The sequence below is a fragment of the Arvicanthis niloticus genome, chromosome X (genome assembly GCF_011762505.2).
Source record: "Arvicanthis niloticus isolate mArvNil1 chromosome X, mArvNil1.pat.X, whole genome shotgun sequence".
Classification (NCBI taxonomy): domain Eukaryota; kingdom Metazoa; phylum Chordata; class Mammalia; order Rodentia; family Muridae; genus Arvicanthis; species Arvicanthis niloticus.
Genome location: NC_047679.1, coordinates 129,867,351 through 129,891,397, shown reverse-complemented (window position 1 = coordinate 129,891,397; position 24,047 = coordinate 129,867,351). Strand labels below are relative to the sequence as shown.

Here is a 24,047-nt window from a genome sequence, read left to right as displayed (position 1 = left end):
ATTTTTGCCTCAAAGTCAGACCTCAATTTTATTGTGGGTTATACATGCTTTATGGCCTTGAACAAGGTGCTACCCCTACAGTTATCACAGTCTTTATATGGCAGGAGGGAGTGTGAAATACAACTCAAGAAAATGGAAAATGTAAGTTTAGGAAAATATTACATAACAAACAACCAGATGAAGAAAATACCAGTTTGGCTTGTCTCTGCTTAAAAGATGAACAAATTACCCATGATTCTGAGCTTTTAGAGAAGGAAAACAATTTCTCAAGCTGCTGTGGGTCTTAGTTAACAATGCTTCACTTATTTCTCAAAGCAGCTGTATCAAGCTCTGTTAACAAAACAGCTCTGTTAACTCAACAGTAAAATGATAGAACTTTTGACTCTATAATTTCATTTTTGGCAATCTAGTTTCAAAAAAATTCTAAATACAGGAAAAAGTCTTATATGACTACAGAAAGACATAGTTTGGATGCAACCCAAATGTCTAATAAAAAGAATGAGCTTACTGTGCTTTACTTATAGTTTACTGTAAAACTAGAAAATAATAATAAAATAATATTCAAATAAGAGTATTAGGTTGGCCTGGTGATTCATGATTGCAATCTTAACTCTTGGTAGGTAGAAGCAGGACCTGCAAACTTGTGAACACTAAGAGTCTGTCTCAAAAGAAGAGGGATACTGATTAACAGGGAAGTAGGTAAGATATGGTAGCATATACCTGTAATCTTAGCTTTTGGGAGGCTGAGGCAGGAAGATCATGAATCTAAGGCCAAGAAAATTTATTAAAAAAAAAAACTAAAAGAAAGTTTGGAAGGAGTTGATGAAAGGTAAAAACATGATCAAAATGTATGATCCAAAAAAATTAATAATAAAGTTTGGTATATTTTAAAGTCTTACTTGCTTATTCCTTCCAAAGGTTTTCTGTTGTTTCTAATAATATAAAACTATAGAAAGCTCTTAAAATATACTAGTTATGTATAAGTAAATGAATCTCATTTAAAAAACTGAAGAAACTCATGTTAAGATATTATCTGAGATTTTTTTCTCATGTTAAAACAAAGTCTAAATACCCCCAAAGTATTATGATATGTGTGTGGAGGGGTGAAAAATGAGTAAATCATGAAGGCTCTGCCCTTGTGCTTCAATTGGACTTAACAGTCTCCAGACCAATGCAACAAAATGATTGTTTTACCTGACTTATGGTATTTGCCATAAGAAACCTATATTTGTATAGAAACCTATACAGATTAAGACAAATGAAAAAATTGTCAGGTAACAGGTTGAACATCACTGTTTTAATAACATGAAATACAAGTAACAAAACATTGTACAAGTATAGTTTTTATTACATGGAGATGGAATAACATGCATGTGTTTTTACCAGAATCTGTATCACCAAGTACTTTTACCACAGTCAGTACCAATGGCTTTCCAGAGATTATATCCATCCTATGCAATTTTATCATGAATAGAGAAGGTTACAACTCTTTTCAAACAATGCAGATTTATATTTATGTTACTATTCCTGTTCTAGGTGCTTTGGAAAACTGTTATATAATATAAAATTACCTTAGCTTAAAGTTTTGAATGGGTAGTACTCTCTCACATTGATCAAGTCTCCCTTATACTGGCATTGCAGACACAGTATACTTACTTGGGATCAAAGTGTAATGTACGTCAATAGCCTTCATACTGTGTAGGAAAGCTAATAACAATTTTCTGAAAGGTTCAAAGTATCATAAAAGCTACTGGCTAGGCAGAAATGCATGAAATCCCATTTACAGAACAAAACAGCAACAAAAGATGATAATGTCCTTTAAGTACTAAAGAAGAACAATTTTATAAATAATGGAACTGTCTTTCCTGCCTCTAAAATGTTTATCACATCAAGTGAGAGTAACATCAATCAATAAAGAAAAAGAAAATTGTTCTGGTGCCCAGCATTCAGCAGCTTCCATAGCATTCCTCACAGTTTTTGGCCATTTCAGTTAAGAGTTGTCTTATAACAGATTAAAAAAAAACAAAAGTAGCATTACATTTTAGGGAAATATGAAAAAAATACTGTTAATTTCATAAAATATTTGAGAGTAATTTTGTTTTCATAAATAAATAAAACAGTGTTTTTAAATTTTAATCTTGCTGTGGAAAACATCAGTGAAAGTTATATCAATCTTTAAACATTGGCTTATTTAACATGTTTGGAAACCTGAATCACATTTTCAATTGCCAGTGTTATGCTTTATTCTTGGTAGAATCATCTCTGTTTCTTCGTTTTACATCCCAATTATAAACCCTGGCCATATCTGCAAGAACTGTCAAGGAAAATGAAAATATAATTCTAAAGGTAACAAATGAAATTATAATTTACTCATAAAGCTAAAATAAAACACAGAAATTACACAAACAAAAAACTAGTGGCAATTACTGTTATCAGCTATGTTGCTATACTATCAATTGCTAAGAAGATTCTGTCCATTCTATATCCTAACAAAAAAATGTTAAAATGAGTACAATTACCAAAAATTTTATCTGGGTTAAACAGATCTTTTAGTTCACTGTGTTTGACTAGGTACTCTACAAACCTTAACAAGCTAGGTAATGCTCCTTCCCTCATGGAGTTTAGATTCATTAGAACATAATCTAATGTCTGTCTACCATTCTAACTTTTCCAATTTATACAGTATTATACTGATGATAAGTGGCACTTCTCTAAGTTTCCTAGGACTCAATCTGGGTGACTTTTCCATTACATCTCATTTTTCCCTCACAATTAATAGCCCACTCCCACCAAGGAAGATCTAGCCTTCCTAGGAACTAAGGATTAAACAGCTGAATCAAGCATTCACAACACTAGTTAGATGATAATCCTGGCATAGATCCTCAAAAAAAAAAAAAAAAAAACCTATCTTGTTTCACCCAAGAATTTTCTTAGTACATGCTACATGTTGGGGAGACTGCAGTTCCTACACTTGAAGAGCTTGGGGTAAGCCAGGAAAACAAAGTATTTATGTGCAAAACAGAGAAAAAAACCACTCTGACAGGATTGCAAAATGTTGAGAAATGCTCTGATGCTTAAACTGACGTATGAACAATAAAGGAGTATCTCCAAGTAAATAAAGGGACATCATTCCAGGTAGGAGGAACAAATAAAAAAAATCAAAAGAAGAAAATACAAACACCCTGGAACATTTTAGGGGTAAATAAAGCAACTAGTTATTTAAAATTTGTAATGTTCTAGACAAGAACCTGTTTATGAAATTCATTGCATGTGATGACACTGGCTGAGGTATGAGATAAGACTAGTGGGAAGCACTCAAGATTGACTATATGCCTATATTATATAAACCAGCTAATAAATGATTGAAGTATCATAACCAGAGAATTAAATGAAAGATGTGTGACTTGGTAAATTCATGCTGGAGATGTTGTAAAGAAGAGATCTACTATGTGCAGGTTCTATAGCACCAAAACTAAGTAACATCATAGTTCAGAAAGCCTCATGGGGAAAAGCTGACATGACTGAATCACTCTTGGTTGTTAGGAAAAGAAGTGTGAAAGATGGCACTTGGGTATTTTTCTTGAGTGTGTCAGGAACAGAAAAAAGAGACAAAGCAGTGTCCCATTTAGCTTTAGCTTGACACAGAGTCATCACTCTGACTGGCCTGTGACATGTCTGTATGGAATAATCTTGTTAGTTGATGTAAGAGGATCTAGTTCACTGTGGATAGCACCACTCCATGGGCAGTATAAAAAAGCTAGCTGAGGATGAGTATGGGAGAGCCAATAAGCAGTGATCCTATGTGGTTTCTGCTTCAAATTCTTGCTCTGACTTCTCTCAGTGATAAGCTGTAACCTGGAAGGAAGTACACACCAAATAAATCGTTTCCTCCCCTAGGTTGCTTTTGGTCAGATTGTTTTACCATAGCAACAAAAAGGAAACGAAAACAGAGGAGAAAGGAGCTTGTAAGCATTCCTTTCCCTCCAAATTTCCCCTATAAATTTTGTATTCCATTTCAAAACATCTTAAGTTTTACCTCCTAAAAAAAGCACCTCCTAACCTAACTCCAGGACACATCTATCATTCCAAAACTTTAAATTATCCTGATGCTAAATACATGGACCTCAACTGCTATGAGGTCATCATGGACCTATTTTATATATGTAGTTTCAACAGGGAAAGACTTTAATACACTTTTTCCCTCTATTGATTATCATGACTCCTATGGCTTAGTACACTTGCAGAAATTGCAAAGATATTTTTAAAGGCTGGGCCTCACTATGTAGCCCACAGTGGCCTCAAGTTGACAATACTCTTGCCTCAGCTTCTGAAGTGCTGGGATTACAAGCATGGATCACTTCACCTAACTTATAGAAGACTTTTAAATGTTTGTGAAATTAACCTATTATAAAGATATCTTAGTAAAATATTTTAAAACAAACTTATTTCATCACTGTGAGCCTGCTATCTATGTCTTTATTACATTTCTAATTTATTATTTGATCTTTAAACTTTTCATTCAATGACAGTAATTATCTTATGCAATCTTTAACTTCACATTTATTTAAGAATAAAGTCATTCTTCCCATGAAAACAATATTTAAGATTTTTAAAAATCTTTTTCCTTTTATTTATTAAAAGGATACTGACTTCTGTAGTAGTAAACTGATCTCGAAGAAAGTCAAGGTCTTCTTCAAGAGAATCAAGATTCTTTGTGGCAGTTGATAAATTCTTTTCCAATAATGCCTGAGCTTCATCAATATCATATTCAAGCATTACATTAGCCTGAAGAAAAATAGTCATGACAATTACTTAATAATCTCTAGGTTAGGGCAAGTATCTGAAAACTGCAGCTCTTGTGTTAAACACAGTCCACCTATCTTGGACTTTGCTACAGTAGGGCATAAGACAAAGACCATATATACTAAAAAAAAAACAGAAAATATTACTGTTTGACATTTTACAGAAAATTTGCTGACCCCTGAGTTACAGATACATAGAAAATGAGGTATCAATACACAAAATCACAACACACATTTTGAAATGAAGTGTGCAAAAGGTAGAATAGTGTGTGTTACTATTTCTGAAAAAAGGCAGACAGATGTGGTCTTACCTATGTATGTATAAATTTTTTCTTGAAGAATATCAAGAAATAGACTGTTGATTACTTAAAAGGCAGGTACACCAAGCTAATGAGAAGTAGGCTTCCATAGATGCCCTTGCTATAAATTTAATATTTGTCCTCCAGAATGAAAAGTACCAAATTCATATTCTAGTGGTATTTGGAGGTGAGGTCTTTGGGAAATAATCAAACTTACATGACATCATGAGAAAGGAACCTCCAAGATGGCATTAGTAACTTTGTAAAGAGAGAGCCAAGCTAATATGTTTACTGTTTCACTATGTGATCTCCTTTGCCATATTATGATACAGCTCTCACCTGTAGCTCTCACTTGATGTTAACACTATCCTTGTGAACTTACCAGTTTCCAGATGCATCAAATAAATCTCAATTCTTTATAAATTTCCCAGTCTTTGATAATTCAGTTATAGCAAGAAAAAATTACTAAGATAGTGCTTCTGTGCCTCTTAAATTACATATAAATGTATTGTCGGCCAAACAAGAATTAAAGCTTAGCATAGAGACTCATGGCTATAATCCTGGAATGAAGAGAGATAAGGAAGAAGAATTTCAAGTACAAGGCCAGCCTGTGCTATCTAGTAAGAGTTTATCTCAAGAAAGCAAAACAAAACAACTTCAAACCTGTAATGCCAGTACTCATGAGGGAGAGACAAAAAGGGTCAGGAGTTCATGGTCATCCTCAGCTATATAGTTTATTGCAAGCAATCTCTCAAAAAACAAAGACGCATAAAGCAAAAAGCATTAACCCAGCATTTAAGATTCTGAGGCAGGAAGAGTCAGAGGTCAAGGCCATCCTGGGCAACAAAAGACATTGTCACTAACAACAACAAAAAAAGAGCAACTGAGGTCATAGTTCATTGGTAGAATACCTGTCTAGCTTATGCAAGGTTCTGTGTTCTGCAAGAAGATAGGTGGCTGTAATGGTAGTTATTCAATCTCAAATAACTAAAAAGCAGTAACCAAAAAAACAAAAAACTCCCACAAAACTAACATTAATAGGCTGAACATGGTAGTTCATGCCTTTAATACCAGAACTTCGGAGGAAAAGGCAGAAGAATCTCTGTGAATATTGCTATAGACTCTATATAGCAAGTTCTAGAAAAGAAAGGACTACATAGAAAGACCCTGTATCCAAAAAAAAAAAAAAACCAAAAAAACAAAAAAAAAAAAAAACAAAAAAAAAAAAAAAAAAAAACAAAGGAAGGAAGGAAGGAAGCAAGCAAGCAAACAAACAAACATTAAAAGCCAAGAAACATACATAACTCAAAAACACTGAAACTATATGTCGGCACAAAACGTATTCACAATAGCCAAAAAGAAGAAATAAATCAAATATCTATTAGTTGATAATGAATAAACAAGGTGTGGTTTATACACACAACAAGGTACAATAAAGGAATGAAGATGATACACAAAGAAGGAAAGTAAACTGGTAGTTGCTACAGCTTCTCAGCCATCTGGTAAAGGTCAAGTGTAGTGGATACCAGAGGAAAGGAAGTAGTAGAAGGAATGTAGAATAAAGAAATGGGGTTTCTTTATGGGGTATAAAATGTGCTAGAGATAGAAAGACGTGATGGTTGCACAACTATCAACACAATAAAAACTATATCTTTTAAATAGCAAATTTTATCTTAATTGTTAACAAGAGGGAAAATCTCTTCAAAGAGATGATTTGAGACTTTTACACAGAGTAGATATGGGACTCCAAATAATATAAAGATCAGTACGCTAACTGGAAGACAGGAGTTTTAAGTCAGACACAAAGGACAAATATAGCAAGCTATTATCTCTTCACATGTAGATGCTTTTTAATACTGAATGTATAGTGATTATCAAAGATTAGGAGGAATTTGGGGATAGAGGATAGAAGGAACTTGGTAATGGGTAAAGTACAGTTTTAGGGTTCTAAAGAACACTATTAACTACAATTCACAACACTGTACTATCTCTATATATTTGGAGAAGGGATGCATTGACAGTCTTACCTGGTAGTCCAGGCTAACCTTGAAATTGAGGCAATTAGCCTAGCAAATTCTAAGACTATATGTACTGCCATGATGCCTGACCCCTATTATATAGTTGATAAAATACTAGAAAATAGGGGCTTAAGTGCAAAATAGTAAAGGGATGGAAATATTAATTGCCCTTAGTAAATCAGTACAAATTGTATATACAGACTAAATTACCATATTGTCCCCTATAAATATGTATAGTCAAAATAATAATTAAGGGGTTGGTGTAGATCAAAAATACAGCAACAGCTTAACAGGCATTAAGTCCCTCAATTCAACCCTAGCACCACAAAATAATTATTATTCAATTTTAAAGGCCTATGAGAGGGTTGAATCTTCCCAGAGGATCTATAGAAACTACCCAGGCAGAGAACAGATAATCACCAATACTGTAAATGTTTCCTGTGTACACTTCTAGTTATCCCTAACACTCTCACTCCCAAATTAATCATTTTTCTGACTTCTCTAGCAGTGTAGTTTTGTCTGTAATTGAACTTTTGATAAATGAAATCACACAAGTGTATGTCCTTTTGTGATAGACTTCTCTATTAGGGGAAATATGGCTCTTTAAGCTCACAAGTCCCACTCTAATCTCTGTGGCTCTGGGGAGATTTATTTGTCAGAGTGGATCCTAACATACAGCTATGACCTGGGTAAGCCTAATCTATATCAAACCTCAGGAACAGAGAATTATCCAAGTTTGATTGCACAAGAAAATATTGCAAAGATCTGAAATATAGGATTATTCTTGTCACTGTTGGCTTTAAAGACAGAAGGGTTCACAAGGCAATAAATGCACATACACTGTAAACACCAACAAAGAAACAGGACTTCAGTTCTACACATAGCACTGGAATGAAGCTGAATATCATATCGGTACTTTAATTTTGGCCTTGTAACACTTGGGTCCTGAGCAGAGAACCAACCCAGTTTGATCCACTTTAAATGATCATTTTAAGACTGTACACTGAATGAGACATTGCCTCAAAAAATTGTTTTATGGAATACATAGATTTACTCTTAGACTTAACAATTCTATTCCCAAGAGCTGTACAAAAGGGAAGCCTTTCTTTACTGGTTTATACATGCATAACTATTGGCCATAGTGCTGTTCACTACACAGGAAATCCAAAGACAGCTTAAATATCTCTTAACTTGGGAATATTAAAACTCTATCACAAGATTAAAAGGACAAGAACTAGAAAGGTGGCAGAATGGTTAAGACCATATGCTGTTCTTCCAGAGGACCAGAGCTTGGTTCACAGCACCCATATTGGGCAACTGCCTGTGACTCCAGCTTCAGAGGATTAATGCCTTCTTCTGGCCTCTGAGAACACCTATACTCAAATCAATCAATCAATCAATCAATCTCCCTCCCCTCTCCTTCCCCCTTCTTACACATACACACATATACATACATATACATACATACACATACACACACACACTCACACAAATCTTGAAAAAAAAAAAACAAAGCAAGTGGGAAAATCCTGTGTTTACACGATATCTGTGAGACTAAGTAAAAAGTCACATTGTACCAAAGTGAAGTGGTCCTAGCTTTAGGAAATGATAGAGCCCTCAGCAGAGAAATGACATGATACCATGTGCTCTAAAAGTATAACTGCTTGGGCAGTGATAGCTAGAAAAGCTAAAGAGGAGAATTCCAGAATGAAGGCTATGAGGCAGAGCCTTTATTTATCACCATAATCTAGGTCTAGGAAGAAGTCCAAGGGTGACCAAAAAACAAGAAACTGGAATATTAGGTAAGAGAAGTATCAACAGTACTAGGCTGCATTGGAACTTGCCAGCTACTCAAAAGGTTTACTTTGAAATAAGATGAGAAATGACCACAAAGTTTGGACAGAATAATGGCATGACTCAACAGATCTTAAAGGATAGTTCTACTCATTATGTTTGAAAAGGCTTTTGGAATACAGAGGCAGAAGCAAGAAAATGAACTTAAGATGTTAATTTGAATTGAACTGTGTACATCAAAAGATATATTGAAGCTCTAATCTCTGGTACCTAAAACCTTATGCAGAAATAAAATATATTATGGATTAAGCAGTATCTTTCTCCCCTCCAAAAAAATCCAGTCTTAACCCTCAGTACTTCAGACTGCAAAAAATAATTCAAAAATTATTTGAGCATATAATTTCTTTACAAATGTAACCAAGTTAAAATTAGCTCATTCACACATGTTAATACAAAAAGGAAAATTCTGAACATATATGTGCAGAGGTTATAAAGGACACATAATAGCAGAGATCAGTGAAGACATTTTCCCTTACAGCCCTTAGAAAAAAAATGACCCTGATTCCAAGGCTAATCTCAGACTTCTAGCTCCCAGAACCACAAAAGACAGCAAGTTGACACTATTTTATAATGGAAGCTATAGAAAATATATACATACATTACTTCCACATTCACAGCCACAATGAAGGCATAGAGCAAGGTACTTGCAGCAAAAAAGTGAGAAATTGTTAGCTTCTCAATATATTTAGAAGAAGGTTTGTTGAAGACCTGGCTAACAGAGTAATTTAAAAGAGTCAAAGATAACTGAAAGGTTTTTTCTTAATAACCAGATAAAAGATTCTACTTACTATAATACGGAAGACTGTGTAGGAAATGATGGTCTACGAAAGAAATTTGAATTCGAGTATTCAAGTAAGACAATAATACAAAATAAAGATGAAAAAAGCTGGAAGTTAGCAAAGAAAATGAAAATAAAGTAATGAAGGTGAAAGAGGAGTTAGAGATATGACTCAGGGGTTAAGAGTACATACACCTCATAGTCTGTTAGCCAGAGGACCCTGGTTCAGTTCCAATAACTCACAAGTGCCTGTACCTCCAGCTCCAGTGGATACAACATCCTTTTCTGGCCTCCATGGTTACCAAGCATACAAATGATGCATACATAAAAAGGTAGGCAAAATACTCATAGACATAAAATAAAAATAAACCTTTCTTTTAAAAAAAAGAGTAAAAGAAATAAAACAGAATAAGTACAAGGACAAACACAAAGTTGTGGAGAAGAAAATCACATATAATAAAAAAGACAAAAAGAGAGAACATAACAGATATTAAAAACAAAGGAGATCCAACATATTGAGTATTATTATTTTCCTAAATTATAGAATGGGACCAAAATTACATTCATATATATGCAAAAGAAATCATCTTTCTTGAAATAAAATACTAGTTTAATTTTAAGAACCAAATGGTCAAATAAAAACTGAATATAGACAGTCATTCCACACTGATACATTCAGGTATATTTTCTATACTTTAGTAGCCCATGACTGAGAGATCATAGACCAGCCTTAGGTGGGGCTTATTGCTGCTGTTCCACTAAATGGTCATGTCAAACTGCCTTCTTAATATTTTGTTTATACTAGAATATTTGTGCTACTCTCAATCTTGGTCAGAGAAGCTTTTTGCAGTGGGGAGTGAATGAATAATGCAAAGACTGATAACTGGTCTGTTCAGAATAAGTGACTGTGAATGCTCAGCCTTAAAAAAAAAGTTTTCTACATCAACTTCCCCCAATCCAAGGCTCAGGGAGCATCACAGGGGCAGAAAGAATATAAAAGTCAGAGAAGAACTGTGAAATGCTGCCTTCTGGACATGACATGGTTGATGAGCAAATCAACTCACAGTAGCCATGATTGCCTATATGAAATTAATATAGTTAACATTCCAGCATGGATAAACGAGGAATTTCAGATGCCCAATCCCTTAGCTGCTGAAGGAGAGTCACTCTTCTCAGAAATGCTGCCATTGGTAGGCTGCCCATGCCTCAGCAGATGGCCCCTATACCCATCCATATATGGTCAGTACTAACTGAAACCAGGGAGCTATTAATTATGATAAAAAAATCACATGAAGTTTAGAAGGAAACAGGTTGAAGTGCCTGGGAGAACTGAAGTAACATAGTGGGAATAGATACGATGAAAATACATTGTATATATGTGTGAAATTTTCAGAGAATGTTAAAACAAAATAAAAGACTAAGTGATAAACACTGAATCTTTCCTTTTAAAAACAGAACTAAGAATGGATTGATTTGCATCCTTCTACATGTTGACCTCCAGTTGAACCAGCACCATTTGCTGAAAATGCTGTCCTTTTTCCACTGGATGGTTTTAGCTCCTTTGTCAAAGATCAAGTGATCATAGGTGTGTGGGTTCATTTCTGGATCTTCAGTTCTATTCCATTGATCTTCCTGCCTGTCTCTGTACCAATACCATGCAGTTTTTATTACTATTGCTCTGTAGCACAGTTTGAGATCAGGGATGGTGATTCCCCCAGAAGTTCTTTTATTGTTGAGAATATTTCTCAATGTCCTGGTTTTTTTGTTGTTGTTGTTCCAAATAAATTTGCAAATTGCTCTTTCTATCTCTATTAAGAATTGATTTGGAATTTTGATGGGGATTGCATTGAATCTATAGATTGTTTTTGGCAAGATGGCCATTTTTACTAAATTAATCCTGCCAATCCAGGAGCATGGAAGATCTTTCCATCTTCTGAGATCTTCTTTCATTTCTTTCTTCAGAGACTTGAAGTTCTTGTCATACAGATCTTTCACTTGCTTGGCTAGATTCACTCCAAGATATTTTATATTATTTGTAACTATTGTGAAGGGTGTCATTTTTCTGATATAGCTGTCTCCTTAGAGGTCTGCCAGAGACTGACACATTCAAAGGCAGATGCTCACAGCTAACCACTGATATTATCAGGGGTTTCCCAATGGAGAAGTTAGAGAGAAGACTGAAGGAACAGAAAGGGTTTATGACCCCATGAAGAAAGCAACAATGCCAACCAACCAGAGCCCCCCAGGGTCTAAATCACCAGCCTGGGAGCACATAGGGAGGGACCCATGACTCCAGCTGAATATGTAGGGGAGGAAGGCCTTGTCGGGCATAGGTGGGAGAGGATTCTTGGTCCCATGAAAAACAAACACAGAGTGTGGGGGTGGGGGGGAAATATGAGGCTGGGGAAGGGGTAGTGGGGGCAGGGGGGTAGGTGGGGGTATAGCCTCATAGAAGCATGAGGAGGGGGGATGGGATAGGAGGTTTCTGGGTGGTGGGAGGAAGTGGGGTAAGGGGATAAAATCTGAAATGTAAATATAGTACCCAATTAAAAAAAGAAAAAAAAAAACAGAACTAAGACTAAACAGGAAATTAGTTACAGAAATGAAAAGAACTCAACTAACAAAAACTGAGTAGATGAACTAACTATATGATAAAAGTAAATTTCCCTGTTAAATGATCCATCGTTCACAGCACTAAAGTATCTCTTCTAACAGCAGCAAAGGAAAATCCCTCCAGTGAGGCAATCTGGATAGTAGGAAACAGTGTGCATTGTACACTTGCTACTTTGCATGGAAGCTTGCCTAGTGTTAAAAAAAATCCTATATTTAGCTAGCTCTGGGGACTAAGGAAAGCAAGGCTGAAAAAGCACAGACAGTGGCAGTCTTTAATCCCAGGACTCAGGAGGCATAGGCAGGCAGATTTCTTTGAGTTTGAGGCCAGCCTGGTCTACACAGTGAGTTCCAAGACAGCAAGCAAGGGATACATAGAGAAACTCAGTCTAAAAAAAAAAAAAAAAAAACCAGAAAAAAAGGAAAAGTAAAAAGAAAAAGCATAGACAAAATCTATGAAAGCATCTAAAACAGAATATTTTTAAGAACAGACTCTAGTGGCTAGAGGGATGGCTCAGTTATTAAGAGCACTAGCTGTTCTTCCAGCAAGCTAGGCTTCAATTTCCAGTACCCACATAACAGCTCACAACCATCTCAACTACACTTCCAGGGAATGTGATGCCCTCTTCTGGTCTCCATGAGCACCAAGCATGCATGCACATAGATCCAAGTATATAAAATAAACTCATGCACATAAAATTAAAAAAATAAATTATTCTAACCTCAAAGTTTTTATAATCCTTTTTTCCTTAAATTTATAGTGCTCTTTCTAGAACTATTACACTCTTATAGACAAACATTTATCATAAGTTAAACAGTACTATTTGACTTTTACTCTTCCTTCTGTTACATGCTTTTTATATATGTGTGTATGTATGTAAACACCAGCACAACCTTAGGTGTCATCCTCAAGATTGCCCATCATTTAAAATAGGGTTTCTCACTGACCCAGAGCTCACCAATGGCTAGACTAACTGGTCAATGACTCCTAGTGATCCTCCTATCTCTGACTCCCAAGGGATAGGATCACAAACATACAATGTCTTTCATTTTCTTTGTGAGTTCTGGGTATTAGACTCAGATTGTCATGCTTGTAAAGCAAGTCCTTTACCAAATGAGCCACATCTTCTCTTTACTTTCTTCCTTCTGATACATTTAAAAAAGACAAAACATTAACTAGAGAAATAGCTGGGCATGGTGGCACATCTGCAATCTCAGTATCTGGTAAACAAAGGCAAGAAAACTATGACTCGAAGACAGAATGGGCTACATATAAGATTTTGGCTTAAAAAAACAAAGGACTGATGAATGTGGATCCGTGGTAGACTGCTTTCCCAGCACACTCAAAGCCCTGAGTGTACACACACACACACACACACACACACACACACACACAAACACACACACCTCTACAAGAGTAGGTTTGGTCAATTTTGTCTTGATTGGGAAAAATCTTTAAACATCTTTTAAAAACACTCCTAATTCCAGTCAGTTTCTAATAAGGACTACTTGAACTCTATAGGTTTATTCCTTCTAAAATCAAAGACAGATAAAGATATTGCATATTAAAAAGAAATACTGTTATCTAGTCAGAAAATATTGGTTTACAAGTATATTACTGGTTGTCTATATAACATTTACTTACCCCCAACCACAGGCATACTTTATCAGTAGGAGGAACTGAAGCTTTGCAGTACAAGTTATCTGCCAGTAAGAATCTGGTCTCCATTGAATTGGTGGACTCCTTTAAAGAAAGGACAATACCACAAACAGGCCAGGTTGATATCAAGGTTATAAAGGAGGAATCCCACACATAATCCCAAGACATTTAAAACAGTACCATCATGAAGATTTACTTAAAAAGAAATAAATGACTGTTATCACCAAATGACTGGGCATGAACTCTGACTCAGCTACTTACTAGCTGTGTAAATTTAGTATGCCACTGTTCATCTATGCCTCAAGTTCTTCATCCATAAAATAAAAATAACAATAGTCCCTACAGCTATAAAGGTTATGATAAGTTTCCAAAACACATCTTAGTTTTAAAGATACACAATGCCTTAGAGTAAAAAGATAAACAAAAGTACTTAAATCAAATGAGAAGAGGAATCAAGCAGATGTCCTAATATCTGACAAAATTGACTAAAATTAATCAGAACAGATAAAGACAGACACATCATTCTAATCAAGGTAACAGTTAACCAAGAAGCTATTACTATCCTAAACATATATGCAAACTCTGGGACACTCAACTTCTAATCAAGGGAACAGTTAACCAAGAAGCTATTACTATCCTAAACATATATACAAACTCTGGAGCACTCAATTTCATTTAAAAAAAACTGTACTACTGAATTTAGACACAGATAAACATCAATCCATTAGTAGGTGATTTCAATACCCCACTTTCTCCAATAGACAGGTCATCTAGACAAAAAACAGAGAAACATCAGAATTAATTGGCATCATCCATCAAATGGACCTAACAGATATCTACAGAATATCATACCCAAAGACCAAAGAATATATTCTATTCAGCATTACATGGGAGCTTTTTCTAAAATAAACCACATCTCTAAGACACACTAAAAAGCAGCCCTATGAGAAAAATTTACAACTCTAAGTGCCTACATTTAAAAAAATCAGAAAGAACACAAATAAATGGTTTAATGATGCAACTCAAAAGAACAAACCAAATCCAAACCAAATCAACATCAAAAAATAATAAAAATCAGAGCAGAAATCAACTAAATAGAAACCAAGAAAACAATTTAAAGAATCAAAAATTAAGATCTGATTATTTGAAAGACAAACAAAATTTAGATACCCTTGGCCCAACTAAACAAAAAAAAAGAGGGATCCAAATTAACAGAATCAGAAATGAACAGGGAAACATTACAACAGACATCAAAGAAATGTAGAATATTATGAGGGAATATTTTAAAAACTGATACTCCATTAAGCTGGAAAACCTAAAAGAAATGGATGAGTAGGATTCAGCCAAACCACCAAATTAAACCAAGAAGTCAATGACCTAAACAGGCTCTTAAGAAATTAAGGAGATGATATAATAATAAGCCTTCCAGCTAAAATGTCCAGGACCAGAAAGATTCACAGAAGAATTATACCAGACATTTAAAGACAATCTACACCCAATCCTTCCCAAACTATTCATAACAAAACAACAAAAAATAAAAACAGGAACCCCCCCCACAAAAATACAAAAACAGAAAAAACAGAAACAGAAAAGTCACTCCCAAACTCCTTCTACAAAGCCAGTATGCCAGTAGCACAATCATAAAAATAAAAACAAATAAATAAATGCACTCCTAAATGTTATTACCTCAGAATAAAACATTTTAAAAATACCTAACATCATTTCTAATTAAAATTTTACAACATAATCTAAGTGAGGACCTTGGAATTAGGCTTCATTTTAGGGGAAGGCCACAAAGCCATCTTTTTGATGGAAGTATACTACTTTTAACATTACTGCATATGCTCAAAAAGATAGGGTAAATCCTACAGCACAAATCAAAGACCAATAACCAAAGAGTCAAGGAAATCAGGTCTCTGCCCAAAAAATCCTGATTTGCTTATACCTGTTAACAAAGGTACACTTACTTTTTTCTTCTGCATGTATTTCAGAATTTCCAAAGTCTGTTTAATTTCAGGAATCTGACATTTCAGCCTGTGAGGAGGGAAAAAAAGGTTAACATAGTATTTTACCGGCAAAAATAAATATCACAACCATCTTACTAGCATTGTAATTTTCAACTAATATGTCCTTTAAAACTATTTACAAATAAGTTATATTTTATAGATTTTATTTAAATATTTTTGATATAAGAAAATATTTGATAAATATTGCAAAACAAAGTATATTTAATAAACCATATAGAAAATACTAAGGATTCAAACATTTAATTAAAATATTTAAGGGACTAAAGAGATTACTCAGTGGTTTAGAGCAGTTGTTTTTCAGAGGACCCAGATTCAATTCCTTGAACCCACATGGTGGCTCACAACCATCCATAGCCCAGTTGTAGATCTGACATCAGTTCTGATTTCTACAAGCACCAGACATATACGTGGTACACAGACATACAGGTAGGTAAAACATTCATACACATAAAATATTTATTTTTTAATGTACAGTGAAGTTTTGTCTCCATGTTTATGTCTGTTGGAGAGTGTTGGATACTGAAGTTACAGATTACTGTGAACTGCCATGTGAATGCTGGGAATTGAACCTGGGTCCTTTAGAAGAATAGCTGGTGCTCTTAATCACAGAGCCATCTCTCCAGTCCCCACATAAAATATTTTTAAATTAAAAAATAAGATGTAATACTAAGCACACACACACACACACACACACACACACACACACCATGGTATATAAAAAGCCTTACTTCATATGTTCAACTCCCTGTTGTTAACATTTCTAGAACAGGCCACATTCTGCAGAAGTGACTCACAGGCTCTGCATTTGATTATAAACTTTCATTTAAAAATAGATTCATTTTAACTAATTATTAAAACAAGATATATCCAAATATATTAAATCTCAAATCTGAAAACATCAAGCACCTATGTAATACTGTATGGGGCTGTTTTAGATATGCATACTCAGTACACACTCAGACACAAGGTAGAAAACGATATGGACATGGAGATAGCTGAGACATAAATGTTGACCCCCCCCCACTTCATGCAAAGATAATAATGAAGACAGTCACCAGCTATCAAAAGAAAGGCAAAGATCTCTATCTACTCTTACCACTCTTCCTCAATACAGTACTTCAAATTTTAGCCAGCAAAAGAATAAATGGAAATCAAATAGAAAAGGAAAAAAAATCAAATTAGCCACAATATGATTCTATACCAAGAGAACCCCAAAGTTTCCATCAAAAGATGCTTACAACTGCTAAATCTACAGCCATCTCACCCGGAAAACAAGGATAATCTCATCTGATCTCAGTGATAAACTGAATTGGGTTTGATTAGTAGATGGATGAATTTATAAACAATTTAAGCAAATATTAATATTTTCTATACAGCAATAATGAATCCACTAAGAAAGAAATGAGAAAAACAATTCCATTCACAATAGCCACAAATGAATAAAACACACTCAGACATACAACAGAAACCTGACCAACAAGGTAAAATGCTTCTACACTGAAAATTATAAAATACTAAACAAAGGAATTAAGGATACTAGAAAGTGGAAGGATGTTCACTCTATGTTCATGGATGGGCAAAATTAGTATTGTAAAAATGGTCATATTACCAAAAGTACTCTCTGGATTCAATGCTAAGCCCAGCAAAATTCCAATGACATTCTTCACAGAACTAGAAATCACAATCCTAAAATTCATATGAAACTCCAAATGACCAAGGTAACCTTGAACAAAAAGAGCAATGCTGGATGAATAAGAAAAAAATCATAGTGACAAAAAAAAAAAAAAACAGGCACGTAGACGGCTAATATAAAACAAAGGACCTAGAAATAAATGCATATAGCTAAAACCATCAACAAAGATACCAACAACATCTGATGGAGAAAAGATAGTCTCTTCAATAAATAATGCTAAGAAAACTGAATATCCACATACAAAAAACTAAAACCATATTTCCCATCACACTGTACAAATAAAGGAAAAAATCAAAATTCAAAATATATCAAAAACCTTGAAGTCAACACCTGACATTCAAAACTACTACAGGAAACATGAGAGAAATATTTCAAGATACTGACATAGGCTACAATTGTTCAATAGGATTCCAGTAGCTCAGAATATAGAATTGAAAAATGAAATTATACCAAATTAAAAAGCTCTGCACAGCAAATGAACCAATCAGTTGACTAACGAGGACACAGTGGGTAGAAAATATTTGTCAACTATTCACCCAACAGTGCATTGAGATCTAGAATGTGTAAAGAATTAAAAAAAAAAAAAAAACCTTAACCAAAAAAAGTCCAATAACTAAGTGGGTAATGATTTGAAGTACCAAATGGCTAATAAATGTATAAAGAAAACGTTCAACATCTTTAGGCCTCACAGAAATGCAAATTGAAACTACAGAGATTCCATCTCACTAAAGTCAAAACAACATCATCAAAAACACTAGGCTGTGATGCAGGGCTGTCATCTCAAATGACAGGCAGAGACAGGAAGACTGAAAGTTCAAGAACTACCTTGACAATTTAACAATCTATTTCAAAATAAAAATAAAAAGGACTAGCAGTATAACTGAAAAGTAGAGCACTTGCCTAGTACACATGAAGCCCTAGGTTCAATTATCCAGTATGGTACACACATGTAACTCAATTTGGGAGGTAGAGGTAGAAAAATCAGGACCTCAAGGTCATCCTTTACTACATAGCAAATTCAAGACCAGCCTGCACCACATGAGACCCTATCTCAAAAATAATTAATTAATTAGCAATATTGGCAAGGATATACAGAAAAGGGGTACTTTATATACTGTTATATAATAGAAAAGCAATGTTAACTTACATAATCAAATTATAATACCTTTTATAAAAACCTTTTATAAATACCTTTTATATGAATGCTCCTCAGAAACATAAAAATGAGGCCAAAGAAATGGCTCAAAGTCCTTACTGATGAGCAACCTTAGTTCAACCTCTGCTCTCTCACACACACACACACACACACACACACACACACACAAAAACAGGATTCAATGGCTAGCATCTGTAATCTCAGCATGGCAAGATGAGAACTGCCCAGGAAACAGGAGAACTGCCCAGAGGCTCACATGTCAGCTAGCCTGAGTATACAAAGTAGCAAAATTAGCAAGAGAGACCCTCCTCAATAAGGTGGCAGAAGAAAAACGATTCTAGAAAGTTGTTCTCTGGCCTCCACATGTATACTATGGCATATTCAAGCATGAGCTTGTACCATGCATGCATGAACCTGCACACATGTGAGCACACACACAACTGAAAAACTAAAAATGGAAATACTACTTGATTCAGCTGTATTACTCCTGAGTGCATATCCAAAGGAAATAAAGTAACCAAGTTGCGTGCATACTAATATTGTGGCACTATTCACAATAATCAAGAACAGATGATTGCATAAACAGGTATGTATGCATGGTCTATGCATATTTGTAGAAATAGAACATTATGCAATAATTTAGTAAGAATAAAAATATGTCACTTTCAATATCACTAGTAGAACTATAGGTTATCATGTTAAACAAAATACACCAGACTAAAGTAAAAGGAAAGGGTGGTTGGTATCAGGAAACATAAATATGATCTAAGTACAATATTTGCATATATGAATATATCAGAGTAAAATTCATTAGTATGTACAACTAATATTCATTAATAATTATAATAAAAATTTCTAAATGTAGAAATTTTGATTACCTTCTCTTTTTTTGAGCAAGGTTGAGTTCCATAAACTTATACTTCTGATACTGTTCATCCAACTTCTTTAACACTGTATCTGCAGTTTCATTCCCAGGCTGTTTCATGAAAGAATCTACATCTTCCTTTAATATGAAAAATAATATATACAAAATTTTAAATTCATATCACAAATCTGATTTTTACCACTTTGTTTATAAAATGTAAAAGAACAAGTTTTGCTTTCCTCAAAGGCTTGTTTCATTTAATATTTTTTGAAAAAAAGTTCATAAAGTATATTCTGATCAGTTTCCCCTCTCCCAACTCCTCCAAGATCCTCCCAACTCCCCAACTCCCCAATTTCTCTTTCTTTAGAAAATAGGCAAACAAACAAAAAGCCATAATTTTAGAAACTGAAAAAAAAACACAAAAAAAATGCATACAAACACAAAATCTGAATGATAGCATCCAGGCAAAAGGCCAAAAAATGCTAAAACAATATTACACAAAAATTCTACAAAAACACGATTGAATTAATTTTGTAGTAGCCATCTACCTACTGCGCGGTGTGGAACCCACACTTAAGTATGGCTAATGTACCCAGTGAGACTCCACTGGAGATAACTAATTTTTCTTTTCTGAAGGTTTGTTTTTAATTTAAAACATAATTATAAAGAGTTAAAGATGGCTGCAGCTGGAGCTCAGTGGTATATTACTTGCCTACAAGACAGGCCCTAGGTCATCCCTAGTACTGCCAAAAGAAGATAAGTTAGACATGATGGTATAGGTCTGTTATCCCAGAACTCAGGAAGTAGAAACAAAAGGAGACAACAAATTTAAGTCAGCCTGGACTACATAATAGCTTGTCTCAAAAAATGAAAAAAAAAAAAAAGTTAAAGAAAGACCACTTCGGACAGTTTACATATCTTATGTAGCTAATTTTTTCTTTTCTTTTTTTTTTTTTTGTTTTTAATTTAAGACACATGAACTTACCTGCTTTATACATTTCTCATGTGGCCCTAGTAATAAATATGAAAATTGCTAGCAATGAAGCACACTGCTTACTCATGTGCCCTAGTCACTAAAGAACTGAGCAAATCGTGTGCCAAATTTATTGTTTTTCTTACTGATTTAATTCAAGATGGAAGTTGGACAGGATTCAACTACTCTCCTACATAGAGTTTTATGTTGTTACAATATCATGCCACTTCCATTAGTTTTGGAACATCAAGCTAATTATGTAAAGTTTGGACTGCTTATTATATCTTGTTGGTATAAAATTTAACCATAAAATTTTACAGCCAGGTGTCACAGTGTCTGTCTTTAATCTCAACACTTGGAAAGCAGAGGCAGGAGGGGTGCAATGAATTTGAAAACATCCTAATCCAAACAGTAAGTTCTAGGCCAACCTGGGCTACAGTGTGGGGTTCTGTCTCAAAAAAAAGTGTATTTTAGGATAAGACTATAAATCTCTCAGATAAAGTCTGTATTCATTAATTCCATTTCTGAAGTTACTGCTATCTGGCTACTATGTTACATTTAAGACACAATGGAAATGTATATATTTACAATCTTATATATCAGGCATTATATCAGGAGAAATAGCACAAAACTTCCTCACCTCTAAGTAGCAGTGAATGACCAAAGAGGTTCTGAAGCCCTCCTGATTGCTCAAATGCTAATTCTGGATACCTCATTCATATCCTGTATTTCTGGGTTTCACCAACTACATCTACAAAATTCATACAATAGCAACTCCCTCCTGAAGTTTAATTTTCTAAAATTTCTGATCCTCAGAAAATATTATTTCATATAAAGATCACTTGAAAAATATTTTTTAAAGCACGGCACATTGAGAATATACACAAAAATGTATTCCACTAGCATATTAAAATATACAATATAAAATGTGATTTAAGTAAAAGAAAAAGGGTCTTTTGAAGAATGTGAGCGATAAGACAAAGAGTATATATAATTTTTGGTACATACCAGAAAAGATCAAGGAAATTTTGACTTAAGATTTTATAATGCTTCGGTACAAATGAATGAGAAAATATATACAACTTATACCTTCTCTTTGATTTTGGGTCGGTGCCGTTACAAGAAACCTTCCAATTGCATTCCCGACAATTTTCACAACTGCCTAAAATTTGTTGTCTACAAACTGCTTACACAGTATAACTAAAACTAAATATAACATGGTTTCAAAAACCTAACACCAGCCGGTTACCCATTACATAAACTTCAATTCTTAAAGCAAGAACATAACGTTTGTGCTAACATCTACTTTCTAGGCAGTCTGGTTCCATTCCCAAGGAAAACGGACCACTACCTTGCTCAAGCTGACTAGGTGCCACTCAGAACCCACACCCTATTAACAGCTGTTCTGCCTGCTCACTGTACTAAATGTTCACCCAACTACATCTCCAGCATCAGAGGTGTCTTGAGCTCAATAACCAGCTTTTTTTTTTTTCCAGGCAATAGTAGGCGACAACGGGCACTGGACCTTCTCAAAGGACGCCACGCCCCAACCCGCCTTGCATCCAGCTCCTGATACCTACAGTCCTCCTCCCTGCTCCCTCTTCTGGGCCCTGGTAGGACTACCTTTCTTCAAAGCTATCTCCCGCCTGGCCTGAAAAGCCAAGATGCAGGTTGGGGCAACAGGCCAGGCTTTCCTTTCCGGGACCCTTTAGCTCAGTTTAGCTCAGTTCCTCCCAACGACCCAGGCCTGGGAAGTGACTGGAAAGCAATCTTCAACCTCAGATCAAGACACTGAGAAACAGAGTTTCTTACCACAAACACTGCTTCAGGAATCCCTAAGTGGAGCCGCCGGCCGTTTCCAGCAGCAGTTTCTAAGCCACATCCGTCCTTAGCCGCGGCCATCTTAAGAAAGCGCCAGAGCAAACAACTGCTTTCGGAGGTGTCGGCAGTTGGCGTCAGTGATTGGATCGTTTGTACTGAAGACCCGCCTCCCTTCCTGTGAATCTGCGTATTCATTGGTGCTTACGTTTTAGGTAGTGATTGGCTACACGCAAGTGACTGACAAGTTAGAAGGGCTATGTTGGAAAAGCCAGAGAACCAATGCCAACTTCTGGGTAAAGGAATGTCAGAGATCTAAGGAATGGGCAAGGTTAAAGCCCTGGGAATCCAGACCATACTAAACCGCAACCCCACCTGCACCTCAAGATGTCAAGAGACTGAACTCCAGAGTGGCTTCTGAGGCGATCCCAGTTCCCTTTCGAAGACTGGTGAACTTCATTCTGAGTGCATGCCCTGTACTCATAACAAATGCCCCACCTTTTACACCAATTTTTCTCAAAAGCCACCTTCAGTGAGATTCTTGTTGGCCTCCGGCTCAAAAACTTTCAATATGTTTATAGTTTATGTTAAAAATGCCAACAACTGTGCTTAAATTCTTAGGTCCAAAGAATCCCCAGAGTGTTGTCCTCCACAACAACTATTTATAAAGCAAATCTATCAATAAACCAGATATGGTGGCATAATAACTGCAGGAGACCCTGTTTGGAAATAAAAGCAAACATAGGTTATAGAACCAAGTAATTGTACATTGGTATCCTCTTTTAAAGAGGTGTGAGGGGGGCATCTTTAGGAAAGTGGTAAAGTTAGTAGGCTGGGAACAGTTGGTTGAGTTTGAGTTGCTGTGAAGAAAAGGAAGCAAGATTGGAGAACTGGAGAGAGTTGGTTTTTAATGTAGTGGTTTTTTGTTTGTTTGTTTGTTTTGTTTTTTCGAGACAGGGTTTCTCTGTGTAGCCCTGGCTGTCCTGGAACTCACTCTGTAGACCAGGCTGGCCTCAAACTCAGAAATCCACCTGCCTCTGCCTCCCAAGTGCTGGGATTAAAGGTGTGCGCCACCAACGCCCCGCTAATGTAGTGGGTTTTGTTTGTTACTGTATACTAAGTATATACATTAACATTCACATGAAATTGAATGAAAATCAGAACGAATAAGGAAGAATTTAAAAGAATTTTTATAGAAGATTGTGTATGTATATAAATTTAATTTAGTTTAAAAAATAAATATAAGGACCAACAAGATGATGAATCAGTTGATATAAAGGGCTCATAGCCAAACTTGAAATATGAGTTCAATTTCCAGAAGCTAAATGGTGGAAGGAGAGAAACGACACTAGCAAACTGTTTTCTGACCTCCAAATCTACTTTCTAGTATGTACCCCTTCACAAAAGTACACACACACACACACACACACACACACACACACGTAAATAAAATTAACTGACATCTCTATCATTGACAAGTAATTGCAGCCATCT

At 35.2% G+C, this 24,047-nt stretch overlaps 1 protein-coding gene across 1 annotated transcript; it reads right to left on the bottom strand.

Annotated features, from left to right (window-relative positions):
* Positions 1–1,277: 1,277 nt before the first annotated feature.
* Positions 1,278–22,677, bottom strand: Vbp1 (VHL binding protein 1). The gene is made up of 6 exons (XM_034486126.2): positions 22,548–22,677; positions 19,776–19,900; positions 15,989–16,055; positions 14,007–14,105; positions 4,647–4,785; positions 1,278–2,305 (listed from the first exon to the last, which is right to left on the bottom strand). The coding sequence occupies exons 1-6, from the start codon at positions 22,635–22,637 to the stop codon at positions 2,235–2,237; spliced, it is 591 nt and encodes a 196-aa protein (XP_034342017.1). The 5' UTR covers positions 22,638–22,677; the 3' UTR covers positions 1,278–2,234.
* Between the last annotated feature and the right edge of the window lie 1,370 nt (positions 22,678–24,047).